Raw genomic sequence first — 21,624 nt, 5'->3', positions numbered from 1 at the left:
ATTTCCTGATGATGTTGCTCATAGTACAAATAAAGGAAAACAGATATTCCTCTTTGAGTTGAAGAATAATTTTAGAACATATGAGAGGTCAGTGTTTTGAAAAACATACAACTTCATTTAATTATGAATATGATTTATCTCTGGGTATGGGATCCATTTTTATGTAAGGTACTTACAAAAATGACATTAAGAGCACCAGAAAACTGAGGAGATAAGAATGAAATACTTAAATCTGCTACTTTGATATTTGTTATGAAAGAGTTCTACTCAAACATTTCTCACAGGCCATAGCCTTATGTCTTTGATGGACTACAGGGTGTACTGGAAGTTTAGGAAATTTGGAGTTTTCCAGTGATATGTCTGCACAGGTAATTTGTTCATTTTGGGAGCATGAAAATGGCACTGTCTTGGCCCTTTCCCAATGACTCCTTCTTTAGTTTCTTTTTCTCTCAAGACTTAATGTATATTTTAAAATTTTCTGGGACCAGAGATCATAATTTTGCTACTTATGTGTACCATGCCAAATGCAGTGAAGTTCTGCTCCACATCTAGGTTGCAACCATTACAACCAACAACTCCCACAATGGTGACAGCTCACCCCAGCTGACTACTAAAATCTGTGTCAATGTAAAGGAAAGTTGAATGAGGGCATGGAAGGGAAAAAAATGGTTGTTCCTCTGCACCAGGAGGCTGAGCAGCACAGCCTGAGGTAGGTTTAATTAGACTCCCACCTAGCAGAATATGGGGAAAGAAGTAAAAATAAACAACATGAAAGCACAGTGGGAGCCAAGAAGTACAAGATGATGAGAGCAGAGTGGAGAATGGGAGGGGAACCTGGAAGGAAGGACTGTAGTTAGCAGAGAAAGACTAAAAAAGGGAGGTAGGGGGTATCTGAAAAGTGGGAAACGGCATGTGCAAATGGCTACAGTCAGGAGAAGCAGACAGTTGGCACTGTTCCTCTTGCTTTTTGTGAGGAGCTGGATCTTCCAGAAATGTCAGTGAAATGTCAGTTTGACATCTATCTTTTTCCCTGCTCTGTAGCTGAGTGGGGAGCTCCCCTGCTGTTCAAATGCTAATTTTAACTGCTGTCCACTTGATATCACTGTGAGAAGGGATAAAGTCCTAGATCATCACATGACAGGTAGGTCTGGGACTCTGTTGAACCTAACACCTTCCTCCAATTTCACATTTTGAAACATTTATTTACATTTCTGTCCAAAGCTGCGCTCTTCTAAGTGGGTCTTTTCAGTCAGCCAGAGTATGTCTATATCTAAACAGGGCTTGAGTTTAAACTGCAGTATATGAAAGAAGTCTCCACATCTGCATGGTGCCAGCAGCCCTAAGACACTTCACCCATGGTATTATCTGAAACCGTAAGAGGTTCTGTGCTTTCCTTTGGTGCTGTCCTTTTCAGAACAGCATGACCAGAAATGGATACTCTGGAAAGATTTAATGATGACACGCTATTCGGTGCTGCTGTGCTGCAGCAAGAGAGTGCCCAGCCAAAGCAGTTCAGTCTGTAGGGCTGTGTCCTGCTGGTGGAGCTGACGCACCTTCCACACTTTTCATTTATTAAGCTTTTAGTTTTGAATGCTTTTCAGTGGTGGACAACCACCCCTATGGTCAAAGTGTATCAGGATGAGGGATATCCTCCTGGCTGCTGAACAGTCTGCTGTGTTTAGAAGAGTTTAGAAGAACATTTAGGATAAGAGCATTGTAGTAGTCTCAAATGAATCAAAAGAAAAGGTGCTTTTCACTGTTCCTGTTTTGGCACTTAGCAAGATTGAAACAAAATTAGGTTCTTCTCTTCAGATGTTTTATACCTGAGCTAGTTATGTTGAGATATGTTTGACCAAAGATCTACCATGCTGATCCATCTTGTGATCTGGCGAGTCTGCCCTTGCTGGGCAGCCACCAAAAGACTTTCAATGTGATTTTAAATGAATCAGGCTCTAAAAGTGTCTATATTTCTCTGTCTTTGCTACAGAGGGAGCTGAGAGCAACTAGCTCACAGAAAAATAGATGTCCCCACTGTAAAAACCTACAACTACTTGAGATTCAGACCTCCCTTAAAAGCCAGCAGTGCCTTCAGCTCACCCTCTTGTCCAGTGTCAGCAATGCTCAGAGGCACAGACCATACTTTATCTTAGGGCTGTTGTTGTTGTGGGAAAGGGCATCAGGAAATTCTATACTGGATAGGGAATCCTGTGAAGAAGTTATAAAGTCTTCTGTAAAATCTGTTCCCCTGAGGAAGAAGTCAAATATAAGAAGAAGGAATACAATTATTCTGGTGTTGTCATGGTAGGAAACAGGCTATCCCATCAAAGTGCAGAGCTTGAATAGGTGTTAGGAAACAGATTTACTTCAGGGTTGATTAGCCCAGGCAATGTTGAGCAGAGCTGGATCTGACAGAGAAATGATAACTTCCAGTTCCAAGGGCTCTGTGTGAGTTTTGGACAATCATGCTTTAGTTTATTAGGATACATTCCTGATGACTGCAGAGGCAATTCTGTAATGAGCACTGCTCCTTTCATTTCCTTTGACCATACTCTCAAATTTCCAGTGTATGAAAACCAGTAAGAGAAGGAACAACCTGAATACATAGGTAGCTTTGTCAGTACCACTGTGATGCATCAATATAAGAGGTGGGTTTTTTTAATTGTCAGAATTCAAATCCTATTGGAGATGCATTTTTTTGGTATAATAATGACCTCTACTAATCACTTTTTTATACAACAGTATTTGTGAAGGCATAAAGTTAGTTAATTTCAGTGTATTCTGTCCACACTAAGGAATTTATATAGCTTTAAAAATATAAAACCCCTAAAACAGTACAAATTCTTGCTTTAGACAAAACCAGATATCTTTGCTTATCATGAGAAGGCATGTCTATTTTTTCTATACTCTTTCACCTTAGGTTTAAAACTTATTTTGTTGATATAAGAATCAGGATAAGAATCAGGTTTAGTGGTGAAAATGGTAGTGGTGCTGGCCTGACAGTTGGACTTGATGATCTTAGAGGTCTTTTCCAACCTTAACAATACTATGATTCTATGATTAATAAAACCCCTTGATATATAAGCAAAAGAAATGGAAAAGCTAGTTGTTCCAAACTACTGACTCTTACAAGAAGTGCAGGGATATATCTTCTAAGTTACAGAATACTTTCATCTCATTTTACAGGTTCTCTGCAAATTCAGTCTAGTAGAACATATTTTTTACCACAAACAGAGAGAAAAAAAAAGTCAATGGGTAATAGAGTTCAGTTTTGATATCTTTGGTCCCATTACCATGCCAGCGCTGGTCCTACACTTGCATGTTTTGCAAGATCAAGGGAACGGTTTGTGAATGGGAGTGAATATAAGCTGCAGTTCTTAAAAAAAATAAGTCTTGACGCATTGACCTCGAGCTGAATTTCAGCTTTCCTGGATCAGCAAAATTCTGGGCATCTTGTTTGTAAAACTGTCTTGAAATTCAGTTACTGTTGCTAAGTATTCACATTCCTTCTGAGCTGTTTGTCCATAAGTGCTGAGATGGGGTTTCCAGTTTTTACCACATATGAAATGCATGAGAAATCATTCACCTATGAAGCAGCCATCTCTATAATGAAACATGGCAGCTTGCTAGAGCACAGTATAATGTTCTGTATGGGCATAAAAGAAGAGCAAATAACTTATTCTGAGTTAACAACACAGGGAGTTTTAGGTCAGTGGAAGGTAATTACCCAAAAACGAACTTGGCCCGTATGTACAGGCTAACATCTGTATCGTTGCAAAATAAATGCCACAGATGTTTTAATAACAAGTAACATGCACTCAGTGCCTGGGTTTCAGATCTCATCTAAAAATCTTCCTCTTATAGGTCACGCTTTCCCCACCCCTTTCCCCGTCCTATACAGAGCACTTGCTTGCTACCAGTTCAGACTTCTGTCTGCTGTACATCTCATCGACAGCCTTCTGTAATGCAGCTCTGCTTTTAAGAGCTGGCATTTTATTATGACAGCTGGCACTGCAGCCCTTTATTTTCAAGTCAAAAAATACAGCTCACTGTATGACCAGGGAGTACAGCTGAGAGAGCACCAGTCCAGTGCAACACAGACATTTACAAAGATAACCTTTTACTTGGGTTGGAGGCAATGTTTTCAGCAGATCTGGTGAGTCAGTGGAAATAAATTCTCAATGCCTTGATAAAGGCACAAACACAGATGTCAGAAAGCAGCAGCCAAAAGAAACCAGTATTGTTATGGGGTGCTGTGCTATATTAAGTGTTAAACAGGTATTTTTAAAGTGAATATGAACTTTAAACTGATGAGGTAGGTCTTTGTAAGAAGTCTTCTCCAATAAGAGAAGATAGTGGTCATGGACATCATATAGGTGGAAAATGCAATGACCGTGCTAATGCTGCTGCACAGCCACAGCCCTGAGGCTGGACATGAGGCCATGTTGGCTGACTTGGGCATGACCCAAACAGTAGGCAGAATGGGAGAAGGCAGATGCATCCTGCACTTTGCAGCATGTTGAATGCTATGTTTGCCTGCCATGTGGATGGGCCCTTGTACTTAGTGCAGCTTCCAGATGTATCACCAGACCTGCAGTGGTGTCTCATGGCTGGAACCAGACTTCTGGCACCTTGAGGTGGCTTCTTGCAAAGGCACGTGGATTGGGCTCACCAGCTGAACTCATTCAGGTTGCCTATAGGGGTGACCTGTGATTCATGCTGGCATGACTGGCCAGCTCAGGCACAGCAGTGATGTGATCGCTGTCTGCCAGGTTACCTGTGGACCCGGGACACAGTAAGGTCTGCATTTGTCAAATAGTTCTGAGGGCTGTGATGAAGTGGGTATCTCCCCTTCCCAATTTAAATGGGCACAAATCCTGCAGATCAGTCTGGTGCTGCACACTGTCAAAGCCCTGGACATCTCTATGTGCTGCTGTTTTCCCAGGTACTCTCAGATGTCCTCAGTAATGTGCTGTCGTTTGGTACAAGTGCTCCATGCACTGGGGACAGGCTGTAAAGTACCAGCTTTCTGACTTTGCCCTTTCCTTCCAGAGGACATCTCTGTCAGCATTGGAGCGATCAGAACAGCAGATTAGGAGAGCATCCAGCCTGGAAGAGCTGCTTCACATTACTCACTCTGAGGACTGGAAGCTGTGGAAATGCAGGCTAAAACTCAAGAGTCTGGCCAATTTAGACTCACGTTCTGCATCACATCGCTCAACCAGATTTGCCGCTGCTTTCTATGACATCGACACACTGAAAGGTAGGTGCAGGTTTGTGGATGAGTCTGATCTCAGCTTCAAGTCCCCTGATTCTTGTGCAGCAAAGTGTTAAATACAAGGGGCTTCCTAGAATACACTCATACTGGAAACAACAGGGCATTAATGGAAAATGACTGTGTATGAAAAAACGTCAGACAACAGTCTGAGTACACCTTCCTGTACCATGCAGGGATTTGTCAGTCCACAAAAGGAGAAGTCAGTGTGCAAAGACTGAGTCAGAATGATTGGCAAAGGGGCCAGCCAGAAGGATTGTGCTATATCTCAGAATTTGCTTGCAAGCAGAAATGAATGAACTTTACTGCAGGTATAGAAATCCCTTTTTTATTAGATGTGCTCTGATACAAGGCACTGCATCAGCAGCAGTGTCTGGGTGGGAATTGAGAGAAAGAAGGTATTGTCCTAACCTCAGTCTATTTGAGGAAATTCCTCCAGAGAAAAGCAGATCTTGAAGCAACCAAATAGCAACTGAAAGTCGAGAATCACAATCTACTCCCTCATCTGGAGCAAAAATGAATTTTATTCCTTGTAGCTGAAAGACTCAAAAGACATTACGTGTTCATGGATATAAAATAAAGGATTAGTTACTATATTTTGGTTTAGCAAATGGATATTCTGCAGCAAAGCTACACTGTAGCCTAATGAAGGACAGACAGAGTTAATCTTTTTTGTTGTCTTTACCCTGAAGTGATATGATCATATCACTTTCCTTGTGGGAAATCAGATATTGCTGATCCTGTTCCAATACCACTTTTACAACAACTTTAGCCACATTCACACACCATTATTCAGCTAAATTATGTCTGAGCGAAGGCCTTAAACTGCTTCTCTGAGCCACAGCACAGAAATGCATATACAAGTGCCAGTCTGAAGAGGACTTTCATATCACAGGCATGTTCTAAAACTTCTCACAGAAATTTTGTACAGAAAACAAGTTAAATCAAATACATGCCTTTGGAACAATTAAGATGGCTTTAATTAATGATAAACATTTTGTTTATATACCTTTATAATTCTAGTCAGCAACATTAAAAATCCACAGAGTTATTTGACATACCCAGTGTCAAATGCTGTAATTCTCTAATAAATTACAGAATTCTCTGTAACTCTCACTATTGATCATTTAGTGAGCATCAGCATTTCTGCAAAATTAAAATATTCCTTTTGTCAAAACAGCATGACAAAAGAGGATGTTATCAGGTGTTACGGAGGCAGGACATATTGAAATGGGCATTTTTCAATGGCAGAATAATATAATTTAATATTTATAATGTGAATATGTATGTATTTATTTATAATGTAAATAATGTTGAGGTAATAAAGTCAGAACGCCATTTAGTGTGCTGTGACTAATTTGAGATTGTCACAGGGCTGGAGCACCTCTCCTGTGAAGACAAAGAGACTTGGGGCTGCTAAGCCTGGAGAAGAGAAGGCTAAGTGGAGACATAATTGCAGCCTTCCAGTACATAAAGGGGACTACAAGAGAGATAGAGAGGAACTTTTTCCGAGGACATGTAGTGACAGGACAAGGGGGAATGACTTTAAACTGAAAGAGAATAGGTTTAGATTAGATATTAGGAAGAAATTCTTTACTGTGAAGGTGGTGAGGCACTGGAACAGGTTGCCCAGAGAAGTTGTGGGTGCCCCATCCCTGGAAGTGCTCAAGGCCAGGCTGAATGGAGCTTGAAGCAACCTGGTCTAGTGGCAGGTGTCCCCACCCATGGCAGTAAGGTTGGAGCCAGAGGATCTTTAAGGTCCCTTCCAACCCAAACTGTTCTGTGGTTCTATGACTATAGTCATATAGATACAATTTTCTACTTGAAATAGCTATTAGGTTGCTTCCTATTTTCCCTTTGAAAGCCTAACTCTAGACACAGAGATGTCAGCTTTCTCATTTAAAGTCAAGTCACTGAAATTCAAGTTAAAAAAAGCCGGTTGGGTCATTGTCTCCATTCTTCCATCCAAAGTGAAATTATCCCAGGGCAGAAACTACATTTGTTCTAATACCATAGTACATTCAAGGTACTAAAGCTCGTTTTAAAAAACCCAAGCCTACAAACATGTATTTCTTTCCCACACCCTTTCCAGTCACTAAATAGTGACCTTTATGCCAAGGCCATCTGTTTTGTTTTAAGAGTTTTGATGAGAAGGCTAGGTCGAGACTCCTCATTGTTTCACTAGACCATCTTCCACAGCACCCTAAACTCCAGCAGGGCAAATTCAGGACTTTCTTCCTACTTTCTAGAGCTTTAACAACGAATTCACTGAAAGTTTGCATCACTTTGTCTAACCACAGCCTCCCCTGAGCAGCTCAGCTCACTAAGAACTGCAGCACTTTCAAGCTGGAGTCCCTATCAGAGACAAATTTCTCAGCAACTGCCCTGTGCTTGCTCACAGGAAAGATCAGAGTGACCATGATGCTTCTGAACAAGACACCCAATTCCTATAACAGCCCTTCTGCTAAAGAAGTGGTTAATAAAGTGAGGATGTGTTCTGTTGGAAAGGTCATCACTGCTTGCACTCATTGAAGTGACATCTGAAGTGATTACATGGACATACCATAATGACTTTGGCAAACACTTTATTTTCTATTTTAAGGCTAGGATTAGATTGCTATTTTGATACACTAACATTACTCTAGAAAATTCTATTCATTTCAATGATTCTTCTCTTAATTTATGTTGTAAAATCAGAATTTGGACCCCAGGCTCTTATTTCCTGTACTCTTTTCATGACTAGGAAAGGGAGTGAATCAACCCCAGGGGAAGGACTGTAGGAATAAACAAAATTATTTAAATATACACAGCCAGTTGAAGAAAAAGTTAAAAAAAAAAAGAAAAGGAAAGTCAGGTAGGAAAGGGAAAAAAATAAATGCTCATCTGAAGGAAAGGTTATGTAGGTTAAAATTATTTCAGATTTTTTTCCCCAGACCTTCCCTGTAAACTTAGGCACTCCTTTCACAATATTAGGATGGTGAACTACAATGGAAGAGAGAGCATTTTTTTAATAGTGTAGAAGTTGTCTTTGATCTTTTCATAAGCCTGATGGACAACGGCAGACAGGAAAAATGTTTTTCATATTTTTAAGAAGAACTTAAAGCATAAGCATTGATGACTCTTGAGTAATTTCATAACTTGAATCAGGTAAGCAAAAGCCAAAAAAAGCAGGGCCACTTCTTGACAAGACTCAGGATTGTATTATGTAAATGTCACTGTTTTCTCTGTCTGGTTTAATCAGTTAATGCATTATTTCTTCTTACAGTCAGAATGTGACAGATCAGTCAAGTCTAGTCTACTAGTCTACAACAGTTCAGTATTTGAAAGATGTCACAGTGTTTTGAATAGACAGATCATGCTTGAATTCATATTCCTGTTATTCAGACTTGAACCCCCTGATGGTACTGAGGTGTGAGATTGTTTGTCTTGGATTTCCTTAGACATTTTGGAAACACTGCTCACTGGCTGACATCCAGCAGGAGTATTAATACCCTCTGACCAGAATCTGCTGATCATTAAGGTGCTTTTGCACTCAGGCCTGGGCTCTACTGAGAGTCTGTGGTGGGGTACATGCAGAATGAGGATAAAATGACAAAAAGGAAGGGGACCCTGGAGCAAAGGGTTTTTTTCAGACAATGTGGAGCTGGGGGACTCTCAGCTAGGGGAAATCAATGCAGCTGTACCTAACCTGCCAGAATTAATAGAGATTTTGGTCATCTGCATTGAAATCTAAAGGTGGATAAATGCAACAACCTCTCTGCCACTAAGCTGGTGTAAATTACTGGGATAATTTTGAACTCAGACTCTCTCTGATTCTTAGATCGATCCAAGTAAGTGCAAATTGATCCAAGTAAATGCAAAAGGCCTGCCAGCACTTCATTTTTATTTAAATAATGCTTCTGCTTCACTAATCAAGAGGTTTAACTTTGACATAATTACTCATAAAAATGGTGTTTTCTCCAGTCATAGATGAAGAATGGCAAAAGACTCAGTGTGTGCCAAGGGAAACTTGTGTGGAAGTTGCCAAAGAGCTGGGTACAACAACCAACAAATTTTTCAAGCCTCCCTGTGTGAATGTGTTCAGATGTGGGGGCTGCTGCAATGAGGAGAGTCTGAGCTGCATGAATACAAGTACAACTTACGTGTCGAAAACGGTAAATGAGACTATTCATCTGTTTTCTTTTTGCCCTGGCTCTCCAAAAAGGGAGGGGAAGAAGGATGTTTGGTTTCTGAGATCCTGTTATGAAAGATCTGTCTGCACTATCATAACAAACAGAAGAATTAATTTTTTATCCATGCAGAGTGAATGCAGCATGTGTAATAGCATTTTACATTCATGTTCCATTATTATACATGGATTATATACGTGTAGAAATGGAAAATCAGACCTTGAGAAAGTGACTGCAGGCTCATGTGATGTTAAGAAGTTTAATCCTTCTTTAATGTATTGTTACTTGGACCAGAGAGACCTTGAAAGTATTGGCTCATGGGAATCCTCTGTATCAAAGGTTTAAGAGAGACTCCAAGAAATTTTGTTGTGTGGGGCCACTGCATTTCAACATTACTGTGCCAAGAAGGCTGGCTAATAATTTTGGACGTGCAATTTTGTGATCCAGAAAAGGACACATTTTCATCAAGAGAGACCAGATGCTCTTAATTAGAATGCCTCAGGATCTGAATGTCCCAAATAACAAGTCACTTAGGAAAAGAAAGTCTTAAACCAATCGTCAATTACTAATTAGTTACAACATAAAATAACCCAGTTTTAATGGCCAATGACAAAAAAGTGAGCACTGAGTAGCCAGAAAGCTTCTTTCTGTAGATTCCCACTAGAGGCTATGTACAGAGATATCTTGCTCCCGTGGGTGACTGAGCAGAGCTCCAAGTTTAGTGCTCTCAGTCTGCTCTATGGATGAAACCATCTGTGTTGATCAGCAATCTGATCTAGTGGGTGGCATCCCTGCTCATGGAGGCCAGGGCGGGGGCGGGGGGAACTACATGATTTCTAAGGTCTCTTCCAACCCAAGCCTTTCTATGATTCTATGATTTATATCCACAGAAGAAGCACAGGAAACTTCATCTTGTGCATTCCTACTTGACTTGGCATAATAAATGAAGTTCTACTTACGAAAAAGGCTTTTCTTTAAATCAGAACAAAGATCAAGGGCAGTTGTTTTAAAAAGAAAATTGAAGCCTTCATGGGGAACAGATCCAATTCACTTCTGTATTTATTTCGTGTCTGTTGGAATGTAATTCCACTGTGTCTGGTTGTGCTGGAATATAGCGGGAGTAAAATAAATCAGGGCCTGTCCTTCTTGCGTCAATGCTCATTAATTGCTTTCATTCCACACCAGAAGGAGAAAGCTGTTATGAGCTGTTGGCCACACACAAAAGACATCCGATCAGCTCAGAGAGCTAGGTCAGGCTAAAAAGTATTTATTTATTTATATGTTTTTTGAGCAGCAGTTCATAAGTTTGTTGAAAAACTGCAGTTTTGCAGAGTGTAACATTCCTTTAGCATCCTTCAAAATAAGCATTCCCTCAAAAGCCCCTAGCTAAGATCCACTTTTGGATATACCACCATCAGTCCAGATTTACTCACCTAATGGAATTATTCCCATATTCCCATAGTAGTAAGAACATTTTTTCTTTCCTTGGTGTATAATATCCACTGAAGGATATTAATGCCACCTCAAGTTAGATACTAAAAATCCTAACTTTAAATGTCTAAGCACTCTGGCGTAGGAATACTCAGTCCCTGCATGTGGATGCAGCATTAAGCCAAGACATGCTGGCACACCAAGATGTACCCAGTGTTTTAGTTTCCATGGGAAGGAAGCTGGTTTGGGAGGCAGAGGGGTGTGTATCACTTCAACAGCTCCTACGCGTAGCTGCCCAAGGAATCAGAGCCTCCACGGGGCTACTCAAACATTACCCTTAACAGTTTGGATGCACTGAAGACAGGCGGCTTTGTTTCTTAAGCTCCTGCTATAGTCAACAGAGAGATGTTTCTGGGATGATTCTCTGCAGAAATCCAGCTGAAGCAGAATGAACTTTCCTCTATTTACACCTGTTTTTCCCCTCTCTCAGGAGGCTGTTGGGGTTCAGTTAGGCCCCTAAAGATGCATTCTGTGATTATACCTAAGGACAGTTAAATAGCTGTCTTCATAAGTGGTCAAGATTCAACTGATGATATAACAAAGTTCCCAACACCTACCTCTTTCCCATTTGTCCCTAGCATCCAGAAGAGGTTTTTGAGTTTGTTTGCAAACAGTTTTGAGTGGTCTTGGGTGTTTAATAGCTGTTGATACAGTACTAGGACCACCGTTTTGGCAAGTTCCTACTTTGGTGGGCATTGGTTACACTTCAGAACTCTCAGTGCACTTCTGCTCATTTATACTTATGGTAACTATCTCTAGAAAAGAGCAAGGGTGGCAAAAGTGATATCAAAGAATAAGACATTTTTATTTAAAACTCAAAGTATTAACTGCATAATGGAAACTGAAAAATAAATATTATTTCTCCCACCTAGCTCTTTGAGATCTCGGTTCCCTTGACAAGTGTTCCTGAGCCTGTGCCCATCAAAATTGCCAATCACACAGGCTGTAAATGTACATCAAATACCCAGCACCACCAGTATACCATCATACGAAGATCTGTCCAGTACCCAGAAGAAGATGGGTAAGTTCCCTCATTTGCAAACTTCTACACGTGTTCAAATTATTTTGTTATAATGATCCATTCTCCTTCTGTTATCCCAACAGATTTTCCGAATAACTTGATTATCACTCAGGGTTAGAAAGTTTTACTAAATCTGGTGAATTATAAGTGAATGGATACCAGAATCCAAAAAACTGCAGGCCAGTTCAGCAGCATCTGGAGTCACTAAGATGTTTAGGTGCTTGAGCGGGGACTCAAAGTGCACATATTAGCACTATGCTCCACTGGAGCTATTTGGGTATATGTGCAGACTTTTTCAACTTGACACAGCAACTCTATTCATGCATTATTTAGCCAGGGCACACTGAATTATGTGCTCAAACTAAAGCCCTCTGCCATACCTTATGGCATGCCAGCTCAGAATCAATGTGAATCATGGCTTTTCACTTTTTGGTCCAGTCCTGGTTTGCATCTGTCAGGCTCATGGGCTGGAGAAAAGTGACCTCACATCTAACTCCAAAATAACTTCATACTTGTACTCCTGGTGAGAATAGGCTACATCAATTTAACAAAGACTCTAGAAACAGAAATAGCCTTAATGACTCATTGGAAGACAGCTCGGATGTCTCTGTCAAGCCCTGTGTATGGGCTTGTCCCATAATTGCCCTTCAGTTGGACATCTGGGCTGGGCAGAGGTGCCATTTCAGCAAAGCCACTCCAGCCCTCCCTCCTGCTGGCCACTCTAAATTCTCTTCCTAGACAAATACAGAAATACCTCAGCTTTCCTTCACTTTGTGAGTTGCTGTCCCAGAGAAAATGGCCTCAAAGTCAAACTGGCCTTCTCTGATGTTGAAATAGTCCATTAAGCATAGTCAAATTCAAAAGGGAGCTGCACCTTCTGGCAGCATGGCAAAATTGAATATACGGTTACATGGCACAAATACTGCAAGACAAAGACTACCCTGGGTGGGATAATGCTGTTTTATGGAAAAGTGGAGCTGCATAATTGTAGCCATTTCTTAAGGCTGTAATTTGAAATACGTGCTTTACTTGCTTCTTGTAGTTGCTGGGAGCCAGACAGCTCAACCCTATCAGCAGAACCACCCAGTCCCAAGTTTTTCTCTTTGCAGCACCAATGCACACAGATGCCAAGCCTTCATGTAGTACAAGTGGCAGACCCAGCAAAACAGCAGGCTCTTTTTGCCAAACAGCTACACAGATGCACCTAATTGTTTTTGGTTTTGTTTTAATTTTTATCTCAGTTTTGTTTTTCTCCTAGATGCCCCTTTACCAACAAATTTTGCCATAATGGATGGATCTGGGATAGTGACAAATGTGAATGTGTTATAGACACACAACACTCCAACAGACATGAAGGTAAAGACAAAATGACAAACAGACACTTTTGCATACTATCTCCAAGCTGCTTGTGTCTCATTTTTGTTTTTTTCTCACTTTGTTTTCCATAGAGAGAGACAGTTTTTATTCCACATCCCCAAATATACTTGGATTACAGTGTGGAAACTCAGCTGAAAATAAACACTCATGTGTTTACCCCCATCTCATGCTTTTTGCTTGGATGTTTTGCTCTCTCTATATTAGCAACCTGACTAGGACATAGGAAAGTATTTAAAAGAGTTTGTGAAGTAGGCACCCTGAATACATTTTTATTTTACAGGGGCCTTAAATTGTAAGATAAGCATTAGTGAAAACTTTTTAACTGTAGAAAAAAAATGCCCTGGAATATATTGCATGGAGCAGGTGCTGAATATTTATTGTGGGAATTTCTTAAGAAGGGACTTAATAAGGAATAAGATAGGTAAAATCAGCTGTGCCTGTTACCTATAGTCAGTGCCAAAAATTATATGAACTTTCAAAGTATTTGAGTATTTTTATGATAATATTAAGTTATTTAGGAGGCTTTGAAACTGATATGGTCTATGTACTCAGGAGTATGCGTGTATACACCTTCAGGTCTGGAGTAGGAAAGAGAACAGGGTAAAATTTGTAGAAGGGAAAGTGCTGCCCTTCATTCTCTGCTTCTCCTGTAAATTTTTAATCTGTCAAAGAAATTTGCAGGAAATATTCTGGGTGGTAACTGCCTAAGTCTAAAGATACTGACAAGCAATAAATATTAAGAGAAGCTAAATTTTCTCCAAGTCATGTTTAAGGATTTTAGAAACTGTTTTTTTCAGGAAATTGTACTGGTCAAAATAACACGGTCATAGCATTAGAGCAGACAAACACAGAAGAAAACCCTGCCTTTGTGGTTTAACCTACACGTACCAAGCAAAAGAATCCAAGGCTTTGGATAAGAATAAGGCAAGTTGGCGAGCAATTCCTAGACTAGCAAACTAAAATAAAACTAAATAACCTCATAAACTGGTCTGCTGATTAAGAAATCCTAATGTTAATAAGCAAGAAATCAGTTGCATAGTAGTTTCTGTTGGATTTTTTCTTACTCTGCATCAGATTCTCTGACCATCAGGTTAGGCAGTTAAAATCAAGTCAGACTTTTCACTCAAGAAAGGATTAGTACTCTGTATTTCAGATCAAGTCCAAATGACTGTGAATAGCGAGAGTTCTCTTAACTTAGCCTTTTGTAAGGTCAACTTGGAGCATTAAAATTTGTGGTTCATTGAATTATAGCTTTCGTTGAACTAGACTCAATACTTCCTCAGAAAAAATATGATTCTCTGAAGTACATTGTGTTTGGCAAGTGTCTGGGACAAAATAACTTAAAATCTGTCTTTGAGGTTGAAACAAAGTGAGATCGAAATACTCTGCACCACTTCAAACAGGCTGAGCTTTATCACCCCAAGGAAGGGGTTTGTCTTCCAAGAATTTTAGGCAGATTCTTTCCTGCCTTCCAGTAGGCCTTGGGTTTTATTCTGTCTGGATATTGGTTTTCCAGCATTAAGTAAATAATAATGAAGGTTTCTTTCAAGTAATGTGCAAGCCTTTTCTGGCCACTGAGATCAGGTGGCAGAGGTCACGGATGCAGGTTACATTCCATAGGTTACATCCAAAAGCTAATTGTAAAACTACAGGAAATTACCTTCCTGGTGACATGTTATATGCCATGACCTTTAACCGGGGATGTGCTGCTTGCATTTTAATAAAGCTTTCACAAAATGTGTTTCCTTTTTGCTAGGATTAGCTTCATATTGTACTCCAGATGTGTATTTTGAGGGAAGATAGATGAGGTATTCGACAGTGTGTTCCCTTGGCTGGGGTTTTGTTTCTGAAACAAAGTATTTTCTTTTATTTTTATCTGACAAGTGTGCATGTCCTCCTTGCTGAAAGGCTAGGCCAGCTTACATCTTACTAGACATAGCATTACTCCTTAAAAATTTCTGCAGTGTATGTGTAGTGGTGTGTCTGTAGGGGGTCTGGTAGTTTGCATGGATGTGTCTTTTTGTCACGGGTACAGACTAAATCCTTTTAGAGATTTTCCTTTTAAAACTTGCTGTCAGTAAAGATTTATGCGTTCCAAAACATAACACTAGGCTCTTGTAATATACATCCTCAAAAATTTTTGTGTTAGGTTCAACCCATGAGAAATAGCAGTATTAGAGCAGAGTGAAATAATCAGCCCAATTCTCTCAAGTCCTCTTCTGCACTGTACGTTACAACAGAAATTCTGAAGTCTAGAATCTATCAGAGAGTACATGTGTGAGTCCCAGTGATTAGAGAAGAGAGAGTTAGTCTCTTCAAACTCAGGATTTAGTCATGTAAACCTTACTGCTAAAAGATGTATGTGCTATTGCAGGACTCCCTTCTCTTGCTGAGCTGGCTATGTGTGGACAACATATGGAATTTGACGAAGAAAATTGTGAATGCATCTGTAGACATAAGTGTCCCACAGATTTCTTTCAAAGTAAAGAGAACTGCAGCTGCTATTTGTGTAGGGAGAGCCAGGAGAGCTGTGCTCTAAAACACAAGATATTTCATGCTGAAACCTGCAGGTAAGTGATCCTTGTCATTCAGTGTCTACACTGCAAGATCTGAGTTAGCTTGCCTAGATGTTAGAAGTGCAAGTGCTGAATTGGTATGGAGGTCCAGCTGGGATAAAATACCTTGCTGAAGTTAGGGAGATAATAATAATGGAGATTATATTTACAATACTTACCTCAGGAATCTAAGGTTTATTTATTGTGTTTTAAAGAAATCTGGACAAGGCTGATATTCAACTATCAATAGTTATTACTTTTCTTTCCCCTAATCTTAAGGGAATGATGATTAAAACTACACACCTGAAATTAGTTTTTGCAGTGAGATACTGAGTCTTGCATTTGTAGGTAGGCAGAACCCATCCTGTGTTCTCTGTGACAGCTGAATGCAATCTCATGGATGTTTAGGGACAAAGGCTTCCTAAGTTGGCACACAGAGCACACAACACATTCCTTATTCCTCAGACCAAGTGATTTGCTAGACCTAAAGCAATTTTGTACACATACAAATCCACTCAGTCAGCTCTGACTCCTCTGAGAGCCAGTAAAATTTTTCTGGGGCTACTATACTTCATGCATTTCCCTAATTTTTTTGCAAAATTAGTTTTGAGGTTTCCATGCCAAGACTCAGATAAAAAATACACTCTTAAAATACCTGTTTCCATGCATTAGTTTATTTTTTAAATTTCTCAGAAAGCCTTGGTCCCATGTAGAGACCCACAAGCCTGCAGTATCTCAGTCTCAAAGTTTATGTAAGGAAAATCCACATCCAGTGTCCCCGGGTACCTTGGCAGAGCTGCAGCTCCCTGAGTGGTCACCCATAGGGTCAACTCTCAGAGACCTCATAGGTTCATTCATGGAGAAGACTCTGTGGAAGAAGCAACCTTTGTATCTTCAGGATCAGCTTTGAAAATAAGGACAAACAAAATAGTTGACGAGTACAAAAATAGCCAAAACAATCAGCAGAGCTGAAAGTGAGCAGGAAAGACTTGGTCGTTTATGTGCTTCAGACAGGTGGGAGGGGAGCAATGTAATCATTTGTTTACATTAATTTGGCTTCGAGAAATTACTATAATCTGGACACAGGACTTTAATGCCAGACATCTATGCCCAGTATTCCTGGAGGAGCAAAGCTGAAGCATCAGGTGGAGATAAGGTACTTTGCAGAGTTTGATGGCAGCACTGTCCAATGCTGACACTTGGGACTTGACTGCTCTCAAGAAATGAAAGCATCACCTCAAGAAATGAAAGTATCACTTAGGTCATAACTGTGGACAAATGGACAACTACAAGACATGTTGCTGTAGACAATAATTGTCAGCCAGCAAATTCTTGTCTTCCTGCATTGTAGGATGTCAACACTTTCCCAAATGGTGTATAGGGATAATTGCAGTGTTCAATGATGAAAAAGCTGAGGAATGTGACAGTGAAGAATTATCATACTACAATGCTTCTCTCTTTTTGCTTTCTTTCTCCTTTATCAAACAGTTGTGAAGACAGATGTCCATCCCAACCCAGAACATGCCCAACCGCCAAGCCAGTGTGTTCCAGGCATTGTCGTTGTCCGAAGGAGAAGAGAGGTTCTCATGGGTCCCAAAGCAGAGAAACTCCTTGACTGAGCTTCCCCTATTCTTCAAGAATTCACTGCTTTGCAAAGTAGCTGTCACTGACTTTCAAACCATAGTAAACATGAACATCTTCCACATTAATAGCAGAAGAATTAATCTAGTCTGCATTTATTTATTAGAGTAATCACTAACTGCAAGTGAATCCTCTGGGACATTGGCAATTGTTCTCTAAGAGGTAACAGCCAATGAATTGCTGGCTGCATGGAAGAAAGATTGGAAAGTGCCAGTTCGATGTTACATTATGGAAGATGAAGCTGGTATATTGGAAATAGAGACACAGTCTCCAGCCAGTCTTTCAGAAATTGAGACTTGATAATCTTAGCCTCTGAATCCTTAGCCAATGCAGCTCCTGGGTAAAACTCTCTTCAGAAATTCAGTGTACAGATTTGGCTTCTAATAGGTTCAGCACTGAGTTATTTGATCTACTGTCCAGCTTCGATTATCATTTTGTGTCTATTGTACAACTACTGTCAGATGTGCCATATTTAAGTGTATATAAGAAAATAAATACATCAGTTATTCGAATGGATTTGATTTTTCTCTGTTATTTTAAAACTCTACCCAACAAAAAGAAAATAAGCAAAACCCCAAAGCCATCTCAAGTACAGCCTTCTTACGTTTGTTCCACCGGGACTGGCTTCTGCCCAAATCCAGGTCGAAACAAGGTCACTTGATCCAATAGTTTCACTAAAAAAAAATCCTTTTCCCACGTCTGTCTGACAGCCATGTATGATTTATTTATTTGTTCCTGGTGTAGTGTGTTAATCTCCCTAAGGGGATAAGAGCCACACTAGTGCTAACTCTTCAGTGAATTTTGGAAAAGCACAGTTCACGAAAAGATGGTTTTCCTTCTAGCTTATGGTGCTATGAAAATATCTCCTTTGCACTGAAATTCCTCACACCAGTGTGAGGCCCGAGTAACAATGCTTTAACCAGGGCAGCATTATTTTCTGAGCCACTGAAGTCCAGTGTGAGCCTGTCCAGAGAAAATATTATGAGCAATAATCCTGAACTGGAAGCGGTAATTTTGACGACTGAATCATTTTCTCCCTTTGCTGAATTCTCCAACTCTACACTGCACTGTGAACAAAGAGAATAGAGTAAATGAAACAAGGGATGGAATGCTTGACACAACACAGGGAGTAGGAAATAGCTTTTTGATGTGCAACTGAGATTTTTTTTTTTAATTTATATAGGAAAAATAGATTGCTTTAAAATAAAATTAGAGCCAAATCCTGTAAAATTGATTGAATTGTTGGAGAAAGCACCAAACAATTTAACATATCTTTTGTCTCAGTAAGGAATTCAGGATTTGATTCTGAATGAGTGTTCTGAGTGCTTCCTAAGCCGTCTGGGATCTAGGTCTGTGCTAAAACATCTGCAGGCTGTTTTTGTTACCTGTTCTGTGAACTGGGATCCTCTGACTAAGCAACATAGTCTGACCTGTGAGCATCTGGGTGGGGGCCCTGCAGCAGGGTTACCTACTGGCCTGGCCTGGGCTCGCCTGCTTCTGGGTTTTCCTCCAGAGTGAAGGACACGTGCCCCCAGCGTGCACTCTGCATGGACAGGAGGGGCAACGTGACCCCAGTGCAATACCAGGTGAAGCAGCTTGGCAGCAGAAGCACACCCTTACAGTTCTCCTGCTCCTCCAAGAGGCTCTAAATTCAAACACATGTGCATGGTTGGTGAATTCCCTGAGCTACACAGGGGTCCATAAAAGGAATTAACTGCCCCATCACTTCTCTTCTAGCTCAGCTGGGTGCACCCTGACCAAATGGCTGGACTGCCAGTAGGCTACACCATTAGCACATTCCTCAAAAAGCCAGGGAGCTGCAGAGGCAAACCTGACACTTAACGTGTAGCACCAGAGATATGTAGAGTAAAAATACACGTTTGTGCAAAACCACACAAAAGTATTTGTAAAGCGAAATTCTGTGGAAAGAAATTAAGCTTTTACATTTCCTGGCTTAAACTGAAGTTTAGCAACTGGAACCCTGTATGAATTACTCCTCAGTCTCATCAGCATTGATCTGTAGAGGTTTTCTTCAGTTTTCTATCCTGACCAGTGAATATATTAACTTCCTTTTTCAAAACTGAACTGCTCCTACCTGAGAGAAAATTAAGTCTGCTTCAACTCCAGAAGGCTGTTACATAAAGCAGTCACTGAGGGGCTGAAAACCATATTCAAAAGCTTTTCTGACAGAGACAGAGAGGGATCTGGACATGAACCACCTAACCCAGGAGAGTGCAATAGCCATTAGGATACCTAGGATGGAAAGGTACAACCACTGGGCACCACTGTAAGCCCTGCTCTGAGGTTTTCACACATCCCCATTCCGCTGAAAAACAGACCTGTGCCTGGAGGTCCAATGCAGAGCTGAAGATCCCAATGGGATGGAGTGAGATGAGATCTTGTCATGTCCACAGGCTTCTTTCAGTCTAAGCCTCTGGGCAAATTTAACCTTTAGCCTCAAAATTTTGCTGTTAAATCCTGTGGATTACTTCATTAAACACCTAGGCAAATATTTTTGGTACTGTTGTGGTTTAAACCCAGCTGGTAACTAAGTAGTATACAACCTCTCACTCACCCCACCACCACCCTAGTGGGGAAATTTGGAAAGAAATGGTAAACCTCATGGGTTGAGGTAAGAACAGTTTAATAATTGAAACAAAATAAAACATAATAATAATACTGCTGCTGCTACTAATACTAGTAGTAATGGAAAGGAGAGAGAGGAATAAAACTCGAGAAACACAAGTAATGTGCAATAACAATACAATATAAAACAAACCCACTGACCGATGCCCAGTCCATCCCCGAGCAGCAATCAGCACCCTGTCCCCGCTCCCAACTCCCCCAGTTTATATACTAGGTACGACATCCTATGGTATGGAATATTCCTTTGACCCATTCAGTTCAGCCATCCTGGCTATGCTTCCTCCCAGCTTCTCACGCTCACTGACAAAGCATGGGAAACTGAAAAGTCCTTGATTTAGAGTAAGCACTACTTAGCAACAGCCCAAACATCAGTGTGTTATCAACATTATTCTCATATTAAATACAAAACACAGCACTGTTCTAGCTACTAAGGAGAATATTAACTCTATCCCAGCCAAAACCAGGACAGATAAAAACATGCTCAAACAACAGAAAATGTGTGATTACCAAAAACACACCTGAAGGTCAACATAAAATTCAGTGTTATTTTCACATATAACCCGCTAAATTTTCTTCTACTTGTGAGGGATTTCCATTTTTCAGGAGTCGTGTGCCAGAAAGCTTGTGGATTCAGAATAGGTCTTAGGCTTACTGTGAAGATGGAAAAGGAAACTGTTTGTGGTAGCAGTCACTAACAAGAGTGATCTAAGCAGCCAAAACACTTAGATTTTTACCAAGTTTATAACTTTCATGCTCCTTAGGGGTTCTTGGACCTAATTTCCAGAAGCCCCATGAACGTACTTCTTTATATTCCAAATATGATTGTCAACTCTGGTATAACCTACAGGCATCTTACAGTGTATTTCCTTTACAATGAATTCCCACCCTAGCAGATCATCTGCTCCTAAGGCCCTGTGCCAGTCTCTGCTCTGTAGGGCACTGCTTTTTTCCACCCCACTCTCCCGTATCATTAGAAAATTACCAAAGCTAGAGTATATTTGTAACTGCATATTTGTAACATTCACTGAAATACTACATGGAAAAGCTCAAGAGTTTAAGCACAGTGTTGTGAATGCCAGTGCCACGTGATGGTCTTCACTGCCACAGCTCTAACAAGATCTGGAAATCGCTTAACACCATGGCATAGCCATAAATCCTTTATGTGGAAAATCAGGACTAAAAGGAGGCTCTGGGTGGAGATGGAAACACAAACAGACAATTAGATTTTGATGAGGATTTATAAAAGCTCATAATGGTATTTTATTTACGAAATTCTGGATTCTTTGTTAAAAATATTCAACAAACTTTAAAATAGTTATTGATACAACAGAATTTAATAAGGTATTTAATATAACAATTCAGAAGACTTAGATGAAGTATGCAAAATTCATAGCGATCTGTTTTATGACTGATGTCATTAGCTCCTATGACTAAATGACTTTCTCAGGGGGA

General features: G+C 40.3%; 1 protein-coding gene across 1 annotated transcript in view; it reads left to right on the top strand.

Moving 5' to 3' along the window:
• VEGFD (vascular endothelial growth factor D) overlaps window positions 1–18,042 on the top strand; it is a 30,362-nt gene extending 12,320 nt beyond the window's left edge. Inside the window, exons 2-7 of the mRNA XM_027689168.1 lie at window positions 5,050–5,260; window positions 9,236–9,426; window positions 11,805–11,953; window positions 13,212–13,309; window positions 15,705–15,900; window positions 17,374–18,042. Coding sequence (XP_027544969.1) covers window positions 5,050–5,260; window positions 9,236–9,426; window positions 11,805–11,953; window positions 13,212–13,309; window positions 15,705–15,900; window positions 17,374–17,500 — 972 coding nt within the window. The 3' untranslated portion in view covers window positions 17,501–18,042. The remainder of the gene's footprint in view (window positions 1–5,049; window positions 5,261–9,235; window positions 9,427–11,804; window positions 11,954–13,211; window positions 13,310–15,704; window positions 15,901–17,373) is intronic.
• The last annotated feature ends 3,582 nt before the right edge of the window (window positions 18,043–21,624 follow it).

This window comes from Neopelma chrysocephalum, unplaced genomic scaffold (assembly GCF_003984885.1).
Source record: "Neopelma chrysocephalum unplaced genomic scaffold, ASM398488v2 Primary Assembly neopelma1_76, whole genome shotgun sequence".
NCBI classification, from domain to species: Eukaryota; Metazoa; Chordata; class Aves; order Passeriformes; family Pipridae; genus Neopelma; species Neopelma chrysocephalum.
This window is presented reverse-complemented; position numbering and strand designations above follow the sequence as displayed.